Source organism: Aureobasidium subglaciale, assembly GCF_000721755.1.
Source record: "Aureobasidium subglaciale EXF-2481 unplaced genomic scaffold scaffold_7, whole genome shotgun sequence".
In the NCBI taxonomy this organism is placed as follows: Eukaryota; Fungi; Ascomycota; class Dothideomycetes; order Dothideales; family Saccotheciaceae; genus Aureobasidium; species Aureobasidium subglaciale.
Window position 1 is genome coordinate 481,563 of NW_013566988.1, and position 15,713 is coordinate 497,275.

General features: G+C 51.3%; 6 protein-coding genes across 6 annotated transcripts; 1 reads left to right on the top strand and 5 right to left on the bottom strand.

The window, feature by feature from the left end:
* Positions 1–247: 247 nt before the first annotated feature.
* On the bottom strand, positions 248–1,815 carry AUEXF2481DRAFT_64393 (uncharacterized protein; the record flags this gene model as incomplete). The annotated part of the gene is made up of 3 exons (XM_013489591.1): positions 248–1,123; positions 1,176–1,520; positions 1,579–1,815. The coding sequence occupies 3 exons, from the start codon at positions 1,813–1,815 to the stop codon at positions 248–250; spliced, it is 1,458 nt and encodes a 485-aa protein (XP_013345045.1).
* Positions 1,816–4,032: 2,217 nt separating this feature from the next.
* AUEXF2481DRAFT_28431 (uncharacterized protein) lies at positions 4,033–5,950 on the bottom strand (the record flags this gene model as incomplete). Its single annotated transcript, XM_013489441.1, has 2 exons — positions 4,033–5,856; positions 5,906–5,950. The coding sequence occupies 2 exons, from the start codon at positions 5,948–5,950 to the stop codon at positions 4,033–4,035; spliced, it is 1,869 nt and encodes a 622-aa protein (XP_013344895.1).
* A 1,344-nt stretch (positions 5,951–7,294) lies between these two features.
* Positions 7,295–9,228, bottom strand: AUEXF2481DRAFT_28432 (uncharacterized protein; the record flags this gene model as incomplete). Its single annotated transcript, XM_013489442.1, has 2 exons — positions 7,295–9,137; positions 9,191–9,228. 2 exons carry the CDS (start codon positions 9,226–9,228, stop codon positions 7,295–7,297), a joined length of 1,881 nt encoding a protein of 626 aa, XP_013344896.1.
* A 1,033-nt stretch (positions 9,229–10,261) lies between these two features.
* On the bottom strand, positions 10,262–11,389 carry AUEXF2481DRAFT_46651 (uncharacterized protein; the record flags this gene model as incomplete). The annotated part of the gene is made up of 2 exons (XM_013489564.1): positions 10,262–11,236; positions 11,291–11,389. The coding sequence occupies 2 exons, from the start codon at positions 11,387–11,389 to the stop codon at positions 10,262–10,264; spliced, it is 1,074 nt and encodes a 357-aa protein (XP_013345018.1).
* Positions 11,390–12,212: 823 nt separating this feature from the next.
* Positions 12,213–13,075, bottom strand: AUEXF2481DRAFT_28434 (uncharacterized protein; the record flags this gene model as incomplete). Its single annotated transcript, XM_013489443.1, has 2 exons — positions 12,213–12,647; positions 12,704–13,075. 2 exons carry the CDS (start codon positions 13,073–13,075, stop codon positions 12,213–12,215), a joined length of 807 nt encoding a protein of 268 aa, XP_013344897.1.
* A 1,348-nt stretch (positions 13,076–14,423) lies between these two features.
* On the top strand, positions 14,424–15,623 carry AUEXF2481DRAFT_3983 (uncharacterized protein; the record flags this gene model as incomplete). The annotated part of the gene is made up of 2 exons (XM_013489363.1): positions 14,424–14,905; positions 15,023–15,623. The coding sequence occupies 2 exons, from the start codon at positions 14,424–14,426 to the stop codon at positions 15,621–15,623; spliced, it is 1,083 nt and encodes a 360-aa protein (XP_013344817.1).
* Positions 15,624–15,713: the final 90 nt, after the last annotated feature.

A 15,713-nucleotide genomic window follows, 5' to 3' on the forward strand; every position in this document is an offset into this window, starting at 1 on the left:
AAGACATGATGATTTTGTGGACAGGTGAATTATCTACGGAGAGGGTGTGTTCACAGTAGAAGCCACAAGGTGAGATAGGTTGAGTTTAAAGTGTTGTCATTGTAAATCAATCTTCCTCTATATCGCAAGATGGAAAAAGTTTCTACGTGTCAAAAAGCGAAAAAAAGAGAGTCATACATAATCGTGCCTGTGTTTCATATTCCATATCCCAAGTCAAACTCCACAAAGTTCCCAAGCCGGGGGTATCTTAAACAGTGTAGCGGAAGTAGCTGGCATTGTCACCACGCTCGCGCTCAAGAAGCTTCTCCTCAGTAGTGTAGTCCTCGGGACGCTTGTACTCAGCATCGCGACGAGCGTTCTCGCGGCGGAGGTAGGTGGTCATGAAGCATTGAAGAACAAGAGACATGCTCAGAAGACCAATGAGAATGAGGTGGCCTTTGTGGAACTTGGGCGAGTCTTTCTTGAGGTAGACGAAAGAAGCGAGGATACCACCGAGATTACCGAAGCCGACGTGCATGGCAATACCGACACCACGCTTGGTGGAGCCACCAATGTTGTTACCGTTCCAGGCGACACCCTGGGGGACGTTGGGGTAGATACCGCAGGCGAAGAGGAAGACACCGGCGTACTTGACGTGAGGGTTGGTGCTGACGACTTGGAGAATGACACCGAGCATGGCAGTGAGGGTGAAGCCGATCATGAAGATACCACGAGTACGGAGCTTGTCAGCGAAGTATCCACCGGTGATACAGCAGAAGCAGGCGACGATGTAAGGAGGAACACTCATAAGCTGAGCCTTCTCGTTGCTGTAGCCGAGAGTCTTGACGATGGTGGGCAAGAAGAGCGAGAAGCTGTAGAGAGGGGTGTAAATGCCGAAGGTGATGAACATGTGAACCCAAATCTTCCAGTCTCTGACGGCATGCATGAAGTACTTGCCGCCGTACTCATCAGCCAGACCGCTACGGTCTTCTTCAAGACGGCGAGAGATCTCCTTCTTCTCGGTCTCGGTGAGGAACTTTGCGGTCTGAGGGTAGTCGTTCATGTAAAAGAAGGCGACAATGGCAACAACGAAGGTGAGAAGACCCTCGAGGATGAAGATCCAAGCCCAACCGGGACGACCGCCCTGAGGAATATGTTAGGTCGGATCAAGTCATGCACAATCAGAGTGAACTTACCAATCCATCCATCTCAACGATACCACGAGCAAGCAGACCACCAAAGGCGCCGGCGGCAGTGGCGGCAGAGAAGAAGATAGCCAGGCGGAGACCACACTCGTGGCGGCGGTACCACATGGTAATGTAGAAGGTGACACCGGGGAACAGACCACCCTCAGCGAGACCGAGAGCAGCACGAGCAGCGAGCAGACCATGGTAGTTCTGTACAACACCAAGAAGAGTGGTGGTAATACCCCAGAGAACCATGATGAAAGGGATCCAAAGTGCAGGGCGAGTACGCTTCATCATCATGTTGGAAGGAATCTCAGCCAAGACGTAGAAGGGGAAGAAGATGGCCAAAGCGATCTGTCGTCGATTGTTAGCATTGAACAATGCCGCAGTTGTAGCATGGTATTGCACTCACGTTGTAGTCCAGGTGCTCCATATGAAGACTCTTTTCGAGACCTGCAAGACGAGCATTTCCGATGTTGGTACGGTCGAGGAAACTCAACAGGTACAACAAAGCCAGGAAGGGTAGCAGTCGCATATCGATCTTTCGCACCAGACGAGAGGTTGCCTTGTCATCAAAGTGGTGTACCTGCTCCGAATCCGAAGACGTCGAGACAGTCTCATAGAGCTCGACAGTGTTCTTCTCCTCCATCGGAGGGTTGTGCTTTGCCTCTGCCATGATTGCCATGGTGAGATGTGTTGAGACTAGAGAAAGAAAGTGTGATAGAATTTGCCGATGGTATGAGCGATAGTGTGAACGTGAATGTTCTTGTGATCAGCGCTGTCAAAGAAAGATGAGATCTACCTTGCACAGTGATACGGCCGGAGACCATCTTATATGCCACTGCTCTCCTATCGCGACGGCAAATACCCCGTACCCCAGACCCCATACCCCATGCACAGCGGAAGTCTGGGGTATCTCACCAAGTGGATCGTGTAGATACCGTTGGTCGTGTTATTGAAACCTAGCTAGCGGTGTCCAGCCTCGAATTCGAGTTTATCGAGGCTGCCAACACTGTCGGATGAAAGGCCAAGCAAAGCCACCAGTCTTGGAAGCGGTATGTTTTGATTCCAAGCAACGGCATGGAGGTCAAAGAGGCGAGAGAGTTTGATAACGCAGGTAGCATGCGGGCTCCACGTGCGTGATTCGATACTTAGACTCTCAAGAGTCTCGAACCTTGCCATGCCGTATCAAAGGGGAGCCGCTGCGCCAAGGAGGTAGTGGCTGAGCCTGGATCTTGGAAACTCGACCTGAGTGTCTTTGCCCGCCTTAGAGGCGTTTACTGGATGCATCTTTACACCTTGCCCAGCAAGAGGCTGTGAGTTACACACAAACGACGATGCTCACTTTTCGCCTGATGTTGTAGCTGACAAATGTAGGGACAACTTCTACGTGAACTCAGGAAAGAGATGAGGTTGGAGGAAAGTGTGGAGAAGGGGAAAGAACAGAACCTTGGGAAAACCTTCGGCCTGTCCGAGTTGCCAAGTCGCTAACGATTGTAGCTGAGAGGAAGAAGCCTCGGTTGCTGATGCCCAGTCTGGTAGGTGCAACTCGACACGATCGGGGCATCTCACACTCATGCAAAGTAATCACGACAGCGAGGGATCTTCCACCTGTCATCTTCCGGCTATCTTGGTTGCGATTGCGAGCTGTGTTTGAGCAAATCTGGCCACTGGATCTAGAAGACCGTGCTCGATCGCTTCCCCCACACTCCGCACGCGAACGCGGGGGTGCGAATTGTATCAGCAACGGTCATCCAGCAGGCTCTTCCACTTCAGCCTTTCGCAAAACGGCAGGGACGAGTGACCACAAATTGACCTTTCTCATGGTTTTCGATATGCTGTAGACTCTGGCAGGTTCCTGAAATCCCGGATGGATGGATGCTCCATATCTCGTTGAGAGGCAATCGTACACATGCTTTTTTCTCGAACCTCCAAGGTCTTCCAAGACGATTGATAATCTCCTGCAGCCATGAACAAGCCGAACTCAACGCCATGCCTTGTCTTTGATGACATCCCATTTTTACGACCAACGGCGGATCCTCCGGATAAAGAATGTCGCGAGTGGAACACTTCCATTGTCCTCGGACGCTTGCCTTCTCGATAGGGACAAAGAGGCGCTGTTGAAGCTTTCGGATACCCCCTCTCCTGTCCTGGGCATCAAAGCACTGCCTCTTTTGAGTGAGCTGGACGGTTCATCATGATCGGAGCATGTAATCGACCATATGTTGCTTTTCTCTAGATCTTGAGTGATCTGTCAACCTCTTCTTGCCTCCCGTCCATCGCGATCTCGTCGATGAGTTACACCGCGATTCATTTTTGCCAGTCATCAGTCAGCTACGTCTGATGAATCAAAGTTGGCGTCTAGACTACCGTAAGCGGATGTACCATATCTGCTGACAAGGACCGCAATCTGTGATATCTTGGCTGACCATCGACAAAGTCCGACCGCCCTTCTCTCCGTTTAGCCGGCACTTCTCTTTTTGATTGTTCTGCTCGCCGTCAGAGAACATTGATGATGCCGTGAAGAGATACGGGAGACCTGACATGAGAGAGAGCTAACAAGAGCGCTCACCCTCAGGGCACGTGTTCCATCTCATCAAACACATTGTGTCTTGACGCAGCCGTGGATACGTGACATGTTCGCACTCAATGATGCGATGTCACCTCTATCGTTATCTCCCGCTCCCGTCGTTACAAGGACCACAGATATTCCTGATTTCAAACGAGCCCTTTCCTGCTTGCCTCAGCGCTTGAGATCGGTACTATGGATTGCGCGGTTTGGAAAGCGGTATGTGCCAGTCGTGACCCGTATAGGATTAGTACCTCACGAAAAGGTATGGTGCTAAGTCATTGCAATCACTATTGATCATATACCCACAGGCATCTCCCTCTGCACCTTCTCCTCGTCCTGCGCCTTCTTCCCCTTACCCTTCCTCCATGGTCTAAGTCTCTTGCCCCACTTCCTCTTCGCTTTGTGCCCAGCCCTCCAAATCCTCTTCCTCGGATAATTCACCGGACTCTCTCCACCAGTGAAGATGCAAATATCATACAACGTCGCTCCCACAATTCCTCCCGGTATACAACCCAGCCAAGGTCCCCATAACCACCAATTGCCACCCCAAAGCAACTTTCTCGAGAAGCCCAAGCAGTACAACGCAAGTCTGGGACCCAAGTCGCGGGTAGGGTTCAAAGCTGCCCCGGTGTTGGGACCAAAAGCTTGAAGAAGAACGCAGATTACAAAGCCGAGGATCAAAGCCGTCATGCCAGCGCCGGGTGGTGTGTTACTATCGTCTCCCAATGCCAACACCACAAGAGCCAGAAAAGCCGTCGCCACGAATTCGGTGAAATATCCCGCTGCAAGCGTGACATTGTCGTTTCTCAGTCCAGTCACAAAAGCATTCAGCACAGTCTGCGTAGCCTCCTTTGTCGTAGTCCCAGCATCCGGCATAGCGATATACGCATGTATCTGCGAAGCGAAAAGCCCATAGGCGATGAACCCAGCAAAAAACGCACCGAAGAACTGCGCCGCAAAATATCCCGGCATCTGTCGTTTTGGAAATCCGCGGAAAATGTACAATACAATCGTGACCACGGGGTTGAGATGCGCACCACTAGGTCCTCCGGCTATGTAGATGCCAGTCATGGTTGCAAAGCCCCAAGCTAGTGTTCCGTATATTGCGTTATTTGCAGAAGCACCTCCGAAAGTGATTGCGAGGTCGGAGCAAAAGCCTAGGGTTAGTTGAACGAGAACGGCGAGGAATTCTGCTAATTCTTGTCGGAAGCGGTGGCGGATTACACTCCAATGTGTGTGAGCGTTGTAGACTTCATCTTCTAGATTGTTGTTGTTGAGGGTCAAGTCGTCGTCTGAGAGTATCGTATCATCAAGCGCTGTTTTTGCAGAAAAGCTGTCGTCAAATTCGTAGGTCGGGCGATAGGAAGGTGTTGCGTCAAAAGTATCGTTGTAATCTGGGAATTGCTCATGGTCGACGGGTTCGTGTTCTTCAGCTACATCAGGTAAGACATCCACCGTAGAGCCTTGTTGCGCACTGTTTTCCCGGCGCAATTGTTGATTTTGCGAGTGTACTGAAGATTGAGAATCCGCTCTTGTTCGCGTTGTTTTCTTGGATCCAGATCTACCTTCCACGAAGCGTCTTTCCCTTTCAGCACGAACTGCTTGGAGTTTAGAGGACACACGCCCGAGACGAAGTGTAGGCTCCGGTCCTTGCTCTACATCACCTTCTGTGATCTGGGTATCATTCGCTTGTTGGTTGACACTGTCAATCTCGCTGGCAGTGGGTACCATACCCGGCCTCACCACCCTAGGGAGAGGTTTCGCCAACGACCATACCGGTCTAGCATGCATAGGTTGCGTATAGGCCGGATTGAGTTGCGCATATCCAGGATCCACATATGGAGTATGTTGATGAGCAACAGCGACGATATCCTGAGGTCCAGCAAGACTAAACGGTTCCTCATTGCCAAAGCTATTTCCAGTAGCCCTTCGAACCAGAGATCTATTTCGTGGCCGGAAACTTGTTGTTGTGCCACGACGACGAATGCCTGCGTTTGGAGACGAGTCTGCGAGATTCCATGTTCGGGCTCGGTTGACGGTTGGATTGACAGGTGGTTCGTCATTGCTATTCTCGGCACTTGGAGATGTCACGTCGAAGTTGTCTTGTTGTATTGACGACTGTAAACATCAGTCATTTGTGTCGAGATGGTGCATCAGCATAACTTACAGCAGACCTCATACGACGACCACGATCAACAGACGGCCGATCCATGACTACTACTACTACTCAAGAACCAGCCACACCTCATAAACCACCAGCTACACAATTTTAAAGTTCGACTCGAGAAAAGCTATGCAGCAAGCTGTTATATCACGAAAACACCAAAAAAGACACCTAGTTCGCAAAGGAAGCAATAGAAGAAGAAAGAAAGAAAGAAAGAAAGAAAAGACGACACTTTGCACTCCAACACTTGCAATTGCATTCCCAATGACGAATCTCTCTTTCTTCGCCGCCGATAGGTTGGGGGAAACCCCCCCTTATGCATTTCTATTCGTGTCCCAAGACGCGTATATAACGGAGCCGCCCCATCCGGAAGAAAAAAATCTCCATAGCACACAGATAGGCAACTTAAAAAACGTGATGAGGATCAGGAGATTGCCCTCACAGTGCCGGATCGCTCTATCGCGATAAAACATCTGCGCATAACAGAATTGCTGCGGTCTTGCGATTAGCTTTGTAACCAACACACCACCAACTGGTTGCGAAGAGCACATTGTCACAATACTCGGACCCCTCCATATTCGATTTCAAAGACAGTTGAGAATAGGATGCGAAAGATTAGGCTTGCTGCACCCTGATCGACAAAGAAATAAACCGTCCAGGAACAAGGTTCGATGACGTAAGTTTTGGTTGGATTGGTTTTCTGTCGATCCTTCTCGAACATGTTCACCGTCTACAAATCACAGACTGTCAATTCCCAGCCATAGACAGACCACTCGACTAATGTCTCTTGAACCAAATGATGATCTATCCACAGATGGTTTGAGTTTATTGTAATGTTGTCGAGATGTCTGGCGGCTACGTCGAAAGACTCGGAGCTCAATTCAACCCGGCTATCCCGAAGATTCTGTATATTGCCTTGGAGGGAGACTCTCCAAGATGATCATCAAAACATCCATCACGGCTGTCACGGCTCAAAATAGATGGACATTTGAAACAAGTAAGCTGTCAAGATGATTAGAAAATTGCGCCGCTCTAGGCGTAGGAAATACTGTGTTGCTTTTCGAAGAAACTAGAAACCACCATCTTTGAACCGCTATTTACGATTCTTTGCGTTGTGAAAAGGGGACTACCCGAAGCTACCTGTATAGCAGATTTTCTGCAATGTAGAAAAACAACAAACGCCATGAAAACTCCATGCTAATGTGATAATGACCAGTGAGAAAGAGGGAAAAGGAAAGACAGCGAGTCTGCGTTGGCTGATCGGTACATGCTGGATGTGAGTTGCGTGTGACCAATTCAAGTCATTAACGCTGTATCAGCACTTTGCGACCGCGCGATGGAAGGCAGTCAAAATTGAACGCCGGGTTGTCGGAGTCAGAGTTGGATGCATCCTCAAGCGCCGACATCAATCATGCGACCAACAGCTTCAGCAACATCGATACTCGTGCCGATCTGCTCAATCGCATCTTGAGCCTTAGGTACACCAATCAGGGCGATACCTCTAGGCACGACAACGTCAGTGACGTCGAAGCAGCCGAAAGCGATGACCTTTTTGATGGAAGGACAGCTTTGGAACACGCCTGCAATCACAGTCGTGTCGACACGACTGCAGAAGCTGAAGTTGATCATCTCAAGATTGGGGTAGATGGTACCATTGCCGAAGACGTCGAGGAAGGCTTCCAAGCTGATGTGACGACAGGAAGCAATGTCCAGTGTGCGAAGGGCTGAGCCGGAGTGTGTCATAAGGGCCTTGAACCCAGCTGAGGCAAGGCCGATGGCTTCTTCTGGGCCTTTGGGGTTATTGTTGTCGACGTCACGAGTTCCACTGAGGTCGACGAATGTGAGTGGTGGGTTCTTCCAGGCAGTGAAGAGGTTTGCGTAGGCAGCATCGCTGGCAACATCGTTCATCTGCAAGCGGAACTTTTCGAGATGACTGCAAGATTCCTTGATCTGAGCGAGGACTGCATCATCAAGGTCGAGGAAGTCTTCGAATGAGAGTGTGCGCAAGTTTGGGCCAACGGCTTTGATGAGGTTGATGACATTCTCGCACGACGGCTGGACACCAGTCTGCAATGATAGACGCTCGAGGTTGGTCAGACCAGCAAGCGCGATGATGGACTCTTCGGTAAGTCTGCGACAGAGCTTGAGCTTGAGACGGATGAGATCAGGGCAGTGCTTGACAAGTTCTTGGACAGTTCCGTCGTTAAAGGAAGCATCCAGCCACGATAGCTTGACTGCTCTGAGCTGCTTGCCGTAGTGTTGGAAGAGCTTGCGCCACATGTCATCAGACACCAGGTTGGCGGCGTAGAACTGGATGAAGTTGATCTGCTCGCACTTCTCCATCATGTACTCGATGACTTCGTCCTTGAGCTGGCAAGCGTTGCGAATCACAAGCTTCTTGAGACCAGGAGCGACTGCGCAGATGCCTTGGTAGTCCTCAACTTCCAGGTATGCAGCATCGTGAACACAGACAGTGTCGGAATCAGGGCGCACGAAAAGCTTGAGTGTCTTTGGGTTCAAGACGCGCTTCTTTGCGAAGATCTCGGCCAGTCGCAGCATGACGGGCTCGGGCAGCTCTCCCAGCTCGTCGACATCTTCGTGGTACTGTGCAACCTTCTCGATGCAGAGCTGCTGCAACGTCTTTGCTCCACCAAGGGCAACACCGTTCAGTCGCTCGCTCTCCACCTGACGTCTCTTTCTTCCAGCCGGCGGCTTCTTTGTCTTTTTTCCAGCTGCTGCGTCTCCTTCTTTGGCGAGCTCCTTGCCGCAGGGTGTGCAGACCAGACCACCTTCAGGACCGCTCTTGCTGTAAGGCGTGACAGTGAAGCGCTTACTGCAGATCTCGCAGTTCTCGAATTGGCCAGGCAAAGGAGCAGCCTTGACGTACATGGCACCACTAATGTCAAAGTCATCATCATCCTCGTCGTCACTGCCAGCGGGCTTCTTCTTCTTCTTTCCACCTTTTGCGCCCTTGGCCTTCTTGATCTTCTCAATGGCGGCTTCTTCCTTGCGCTTTCTCTTTCTGGTCTTCTCGGCGGCTGCGTCTGCGGCTTCTGCTGCTGCTAGGGCGGCAGCTGCTTCAGCGTCGGGGTCGGCGGGTGGTGCTGGGTCGTTGGAGCCACCTTCGCCGGCGTTTTCTTGTTGAGCTGCTTCGCGTACGCGGCGTTCGTAGTCGTCACGAATCTGTTGTGCTGAGATGTTGTGTGAAGAAAGGAAGTCGGTCAAGGCAGATTGTCTGTGAGGGAGGTTGGTATGATGTCACAGGTGAAGTGAGAAGGGGACACTTACGGGCCGCGGATGCGATTACCATTGCGTCTTCCTGACATGACGAGTGAAGTGTAGTGTGAACTTGAGGGCCAGTGGAAGAGAGGCGGTTGGACTAAGGGCGAGTGCTAGAGAGCAACAAAGAGTGTCGGCGTTGAAGGTTGGAAGGCGAGAAGGCGAGAAGGCGAGAAGGCGAGAAGGCGAGAAGGCGGATGCTGAGAGATCAAAGCAGCCAGCTGCCAGAGTGTGAGTGAATGAGAGTGTTGTGACAGAAGATAGCAGCGCTCGTTCCTACATGTGAGAAGAATCTTGTTCCGCTTCAAGCAGGTACCTGCAGGCAGACGCGAGGGTGGCGTCGGGGTTTACTTTTCTTACGCCCGCCCTGTTGCAAGGGACATGACCCTGGCTCTGTCACGGTACCATGTTTTCCTCGCCATTGAGGCGGCTGGACAAGAGTAGTAAGCGATGGATGTGTCGAGCATATATTTGATTTTGTCATGCGGTATTTTGAGCCTCACCGGCCTCTCTTACGTTGGAGAATGATCGTTTTCATGTTCAGGCCCCCCCATTCCACGAAGCCTCAATGTTTGAACGCTCAAACCACCAAATCTTCAGACATCACGACTATTCACGAAAAAGCGCCAATTCCTTCGGATATTAGTGATTACTCAGAAACTTCCATTATACCACGTCTCAATCACAAGACATGCCTGCTTTGAGCGCTGTTCGCAGGGCATATCACTCCATCCGACTGTGAACACTCCAGTGTGACAGAAAAGATGCAGCGACGCGTGCCACGCCCACGGCGCGTCGGACTCGGCTGTTCACTCTGCAATCGATCACAGGTCATATATCCGGGAGCATGCATGATGGACCCGTATAACGATTTTCGGGATGATCATCTTCTTAGTCTCTTGTTCGGTCAACAGAAACGAGGAGTACAAGAATGAGTATGGCTTGTTTCAAGAGCAAATGGCAATTCGTAGCGTGCTACGTTTCTATAAGTCTATAGTGGGTATTCATAAAAAAATGGGGCTTTGTTCATTATGCCCTTGTTTCCAAAACTTTTGCAAAGCAATCCCGGAGAAAAAACACTTAGTTCTCAAGGACGAATCTGTAGCGGGGCATACCCTTCTCAAAGTCGATGATGGCCTGGTTGGCCTCCTTCATGGGGCGAACCTCGATCCAGGGCTTGATGCCCTTGTCGGCGGCGAGCTGAAGCATCTCCTCGATCTCCTGGGGAGTACCGATGAGAGAGCCACCGACCTTGATGCCGTTGGTGATGAGGGTGAAGGCGTTGATTGGGGGAAGGTTGCCGCCGTCAGGAGCGCCGACCTGGATGAAAGTACCTCCAACCTTGAGCAGAGAGAGGTACTCGGTCATGGGCATCTTCTCGGAGGAGACGGTGCAAATGATGAGGTCGAGAGTACGGGCGTTCTCGGCAGCCCAGTCCTTGTCCTCGCCAGTGGCAATGTACTTGTCGGCTCCGAGCTTGAGGACGTCGTCGCGCTTGTCGTTCTTGCGAGAGATACCAACGACACGGTCAGCACCGAGGGCCTTGGCGAAGAGGACACCGAAGTGACCGAGACCACCAACACCGACGATACCGACAGTCTTGCCGGGACCGCAGCCGTTGCGGACAAGAGGAGAATAAACGGTAACACCACCGCAGAGCATAGGAGCAGCATCGGCAGACTCAATCTTCTCGGGGATCTTTACGACGAAAGCGCCGTGAGTACGGTTGTAGTTTGAGTAACCACCGTACGACTTGTCCTTCTGGTTGGGGTAGATGGAGCCGTAGGTGTTGACGGCCTTCTTGCAGTAGGTGGCATTGCCGTTCTTGCAGTCAACGCACTCGAGGCAGGACTGGGCCTGGGCACCAACACCGACACGGTCGCCAACCTTGATGTTCTTGACCTCCTTGCCAACACGGACGGCCTTGCCGACAATCTCGTGGCCGACGCAGCAAGGGTAGGGAGTAGGGCCCCAGCCGGAGCTGAGCATGTGGATGTCGGAACCGCAGATACCGCAGTGGGAGATCTTGATGTCGACGTCGGTCTCCTCGAAGGTCTGTCATGCTTGTTAGTGAATGCTAAAAGGCATTGAGCAATGGGAAGTACTAACCTTGGGCTCAAACTCGCCCCAGACCATCTTGCCCTTGGCGGCCTCAGGCTCGTGGCCCAACCAGCCAGAGAACTTCTCGGGGATCTGCTCGGTAGACATGATGATGTGTATGTGTGGTAGAGGTGATGGGAGGATGAGAGTGGTAGATAGAGAGTAAGAGAGGAAGGAACACTTGAGCAATGGGAAGAACTGATTGCCTATATATGGATACGCGTCCGATTAGCGATTAGAAATCTTGACACGCTCCATCTTGTTCCAAATGCCATCTTCTTCGAATTTCGGCCGGCTGTTGTTTGCTGTTTCGAAACTTATCTCCGGCCCTTACATCATACCATCTCTGAGCTTCGGCCGACACAACTATCAGTTTTACTGCAACCACGGCAGTTTCTCAGCAAGTGCTTATAAAGCTCAAGGCATTTGTGAGCATGCAACTGCACGAGGAGTTGACTTGCAGCAATGTTACGCTGTACATTCGTGAGGAATGCAAGCGTTCTGTCGAGTATGTGGCGGCCAGTGCACGGATCTCCCCATGACGTTCACCGCTTGAGCCCTGCCGTTTATCTCGGGTTCTGCTGAGCGAAAAAAGGCCCAACAGCTTTGTAAGCCGTGGTTGTTTGAGCCTCCATCAGAGATCGAAGAACACATGGCCGTCTTTGACTCGCCGATACGATAAGAGATCATGCCACGGACGTCGAGTCTTGCCGGTCCCGAGTTTCATCTGGAGAAGCACTGGTTTCGTGGTCTGGTTCTCGAGAGGCATATTTGGTGGGGTCCAATGGATTGATTGTACAACGAATAGAAAGACTTGCTTGCTCGATGCTGTTGCTGTCGTAGTCTCATAGAAGATGGAAGTTGACCAGAATATCAATGCTCGCTCGCTAACACACGCCATAAGCCTCTTCCTGCCTCAGATGGCATGTTTTCAGAAACTGTACATCCTTGAGTCTCCAATGACCATGGCCGTCATGAGATCCCCCAGTTGGTCCATGCCGCAAGTCAAGCCCCATCGCAACTGTGTACTTCTCTCCCGCTCAATCTTCTTCAAGCGCTGAGGACCCCAAGTCAGCTTCTTGTCGGCTGTCAAGACCACAGAAGCCAGCGCATTCAGCATCGGTGAATTGATGTCGACCCCCTCCCATGAGTCAATCTCGACCTTGAGAATGCTAGGCGCCTGCTCGAGTACGGCTTGTAACCAGCCCACCGAGAGATTCATGTATGTAAATTGATCATTGCCTTTTCCATGGTGTCCCTTGAAGGTCGCATCGGTGGGATCGATTTGTACGAAGACTTTGAGGTTGCGCAGGGATACACAGTCGGTGAGGCCTACTGTTGGACCAGTGTGCCAGGATTTGGGAACCTGAAAGGACAATTAGCAGCCGCGCGCAAGAGCACTTATGAATGGACTAGACTCACCCTCTCCCAGCCTGGACCCAGGCGAAGCTCCATCGTATTGATGGCACCTCGATATGTCGGAGTAAGAAGCTCAGGCAACGGCTTCTTGTATCTGTACATGTTTCCACCAGTTGGAAATAGTCTGAAGGGTCGCTGTGGCGAGCCATAGAAGACAGGATATGCCTCCTCATGCATGCGCCGACAAGCGCGAAAGCAAGTCAGACGCGGCGCAATCCTCCTGTCGTTGAACACATCTAGATCCACGACACTAGCATGGTCTATGAACAGCACGTATTGGTATATCTTGATGCGTAACTCCGATGGCAGGTCAAAAAACGGGAACGGTTTCTTGTCCGCAGTCATCGACGCCAGCGACGCGACTGACAACTCCATGAATGGCAACGAGGGGTGAGAAAGTATTGTGCCTTGCGACAGCGTAGATAGGTAGGTGTATGTACAACGGAGATAGCGGAGGCGGGAGCGCGGGAGAGTCGAAGAGTCTCTAGACGTCGCATTCAGTGGGAGCCAACATGACGGGTGACTCCGCTTCAGAATCTGTACATCCCGACAGGTTCAAACAATGAATTGAAGTAGAAATAGATGGGTGTGTAGTAGAAAAACGGGAGACAATGCCCAAGGTGATCGGGACACCGCTTCTTTATATCTAGCTTTGCTCTCTCCAGACGTTCAATTCGATAGCCCACGGTGTATAGGGCGATCAAATCAAATTGTACTGGTTTTATAAACTTTCATGAGAGAGAAAAGGCTTGGGTTGAGCGCGAAGTGGCGACTTATATACGGTGCGCGACAAGAATGCAAACAGAGCAAACTAGACGCGTCTGCTCAAGTGGGGATGTTGGCGTGAAGCTGCATGGCCATATCAATAGCTCGTGTGACAAGGACAATGAACGGCCAATATGTCCCAGCCTACTGTATTGTATAATACTGCAGGATGGTCGTAAGGCGAGGGTTTTGGTAGAACGGCTCACAGGCTGCGAGTTGCAGGTAGGTATCGACGGATGTCTCGAGATCAACTTCCCCTGAAGTCCGAGATCACTCACCCTAATCACGATCAAAAACCTCTAACAACGACCTCAACCCGAGGCATCTTCCTTCTAGAGTCAGATTGATTCAGCAGTCACTCGATGCATCAAGAGTGACCATACAGCCGCGGTCTTTGAAAGCAAGCAGCCGCACAATCCTTCAACATCCCAGCCCGGCAGTTCGAAGATCCAAGCAATCAACTTCCAACAAGCCTTGTCGAACTTCCAGATGCATGTTCCCGTCCACCTCTGCCGTGTCCACCGCTGTCCACCATCCAGATGAAGCAAAAGTATAATCACATCGTCTGACCTTCCTTCAAGATCCACTCAACCCCTCGTCTTTACCCCGCATGTTGCCCCGCCATTGGGAACCAGGGTTGATAACACCAAGCAGCTCGGTCGACATGCCTCGTCGCTCAATTTTGCCTCGGCGATTGGAGACAAGAAGTGAGGAGATGGATGCAATCGTGGCTGGTTTTAAGACATGGTTCGTTGATCGTTTCAAGACTGTCCTTATCTACCTGCAGTAGTTCGCTGTTTTGAATAACAAGTCCTCTCTTCTTACCTTTCTTCTCACTTTGTCTCCTCCTACTCAGCAAGTAACATACAACCTCCTCAATTATACATCTCTCAGTCCCAAATCGAGCCACTCCAACTTCCACAACTGCACTTCAAAGGCACATCAAATCACCGCAATCATGTCCGCCCCCGACATCCCAAAGAAACACAAAGCAGTCATCTACGACAAACCTGGCACAATCAGCACAAAAATCGTCGAACTCGACACCCCCACCCCCGGCCCCGGCGAAGTCCTCATCAACCTCACCCACTCCGGAGTCTGCCACTCGGACATAGGCATCATGACCAACAGCTGGAAAGCCCTTCCCCACCCTACTCAAGAAGGCCAAGTCGGCGGCCACGAAGGTGTAGGCAAAATCGTAGCCATGGGTCCTGGAACCGAAAGTGCTGCTGTGAAAATCGGGCAGAGGGTGGGTGTAAAGTGGATATCTGCCATTTGTGGAGGGTGTCCGGCGTGTTTGAGTGGTCATGATGGTGTGTGTTTTAATCAAAAGGTGTCTGGTTATTATACACCTGGTACTTATCAGCAGTATGTGTTGGGTCCTGCGGATTATGTCACGCCTATTCCTGATGAATTGGATTCTGCGGCTGCTGCTCCCATGTAAGTTTCTTCCCCCCCCCCCCCCCCCCCCCCCTCTCTCTCTCTCTCTCTCCTTCTTTCCCCTTTTTCTTCACTACTTCTCTTGGGGAGTTTAGTGCTGATGCAAAGAACAAACAGGCTTTGCGCAGGCGTAACAGTCTACTCGGCCTTCAGAAAATCCACCGCCCAATCCGGCGACTTTGTCGTCCTCCTCGGCGCCGGCGGCGGCCTCGGCCACATCGCCACTCAAATGGGCTCGCGAGGCATGGGAATGCGCATCATCGGCATCGACCACGGCAGCAAAAAAGACTTGGTTCTAGAGTCCGGCGCCGAGCACTTTATCGACCACACAACCTCCAAAGACGTCACCGCAGACGTTCAAGCTCTGACGGGTGGTCTGGGTGCACAGGCTGTGTTGGTGCTTACAGCTGCCAATGGTGCGTATGCTAGTGGTATGCAGTTGCTCAAGTTTGGAGGTACGTTGGTTTGTGTGGGGTTGCCAGAGGGTGAACTTAGGCCTATTGCGACTTGTTTCCCCCAAGTAATGGTTGCAAAGGAGCAGAGGGTTGTGGGATCTGCTGTTGGCAACAGAAAGGAAGCCATCGAGACGCTGGATCTGGCTGCCAGAGGCATCATCAAGACACACTATAGGACTGCCAAGATGGATGAGTTGACGAGCATCTTTGAGGACATGGACAAGGGAAAGATTGCTGGTAGAGTCGTTTTGGACTTGCAGTAAGTTGGTGGAGAGTCCTTGACTCTGTAACGAATCCTTGGAAGATTGATACTTGAATGTATCTTGGATGTGCGTGTACTTTGGATTGTACAT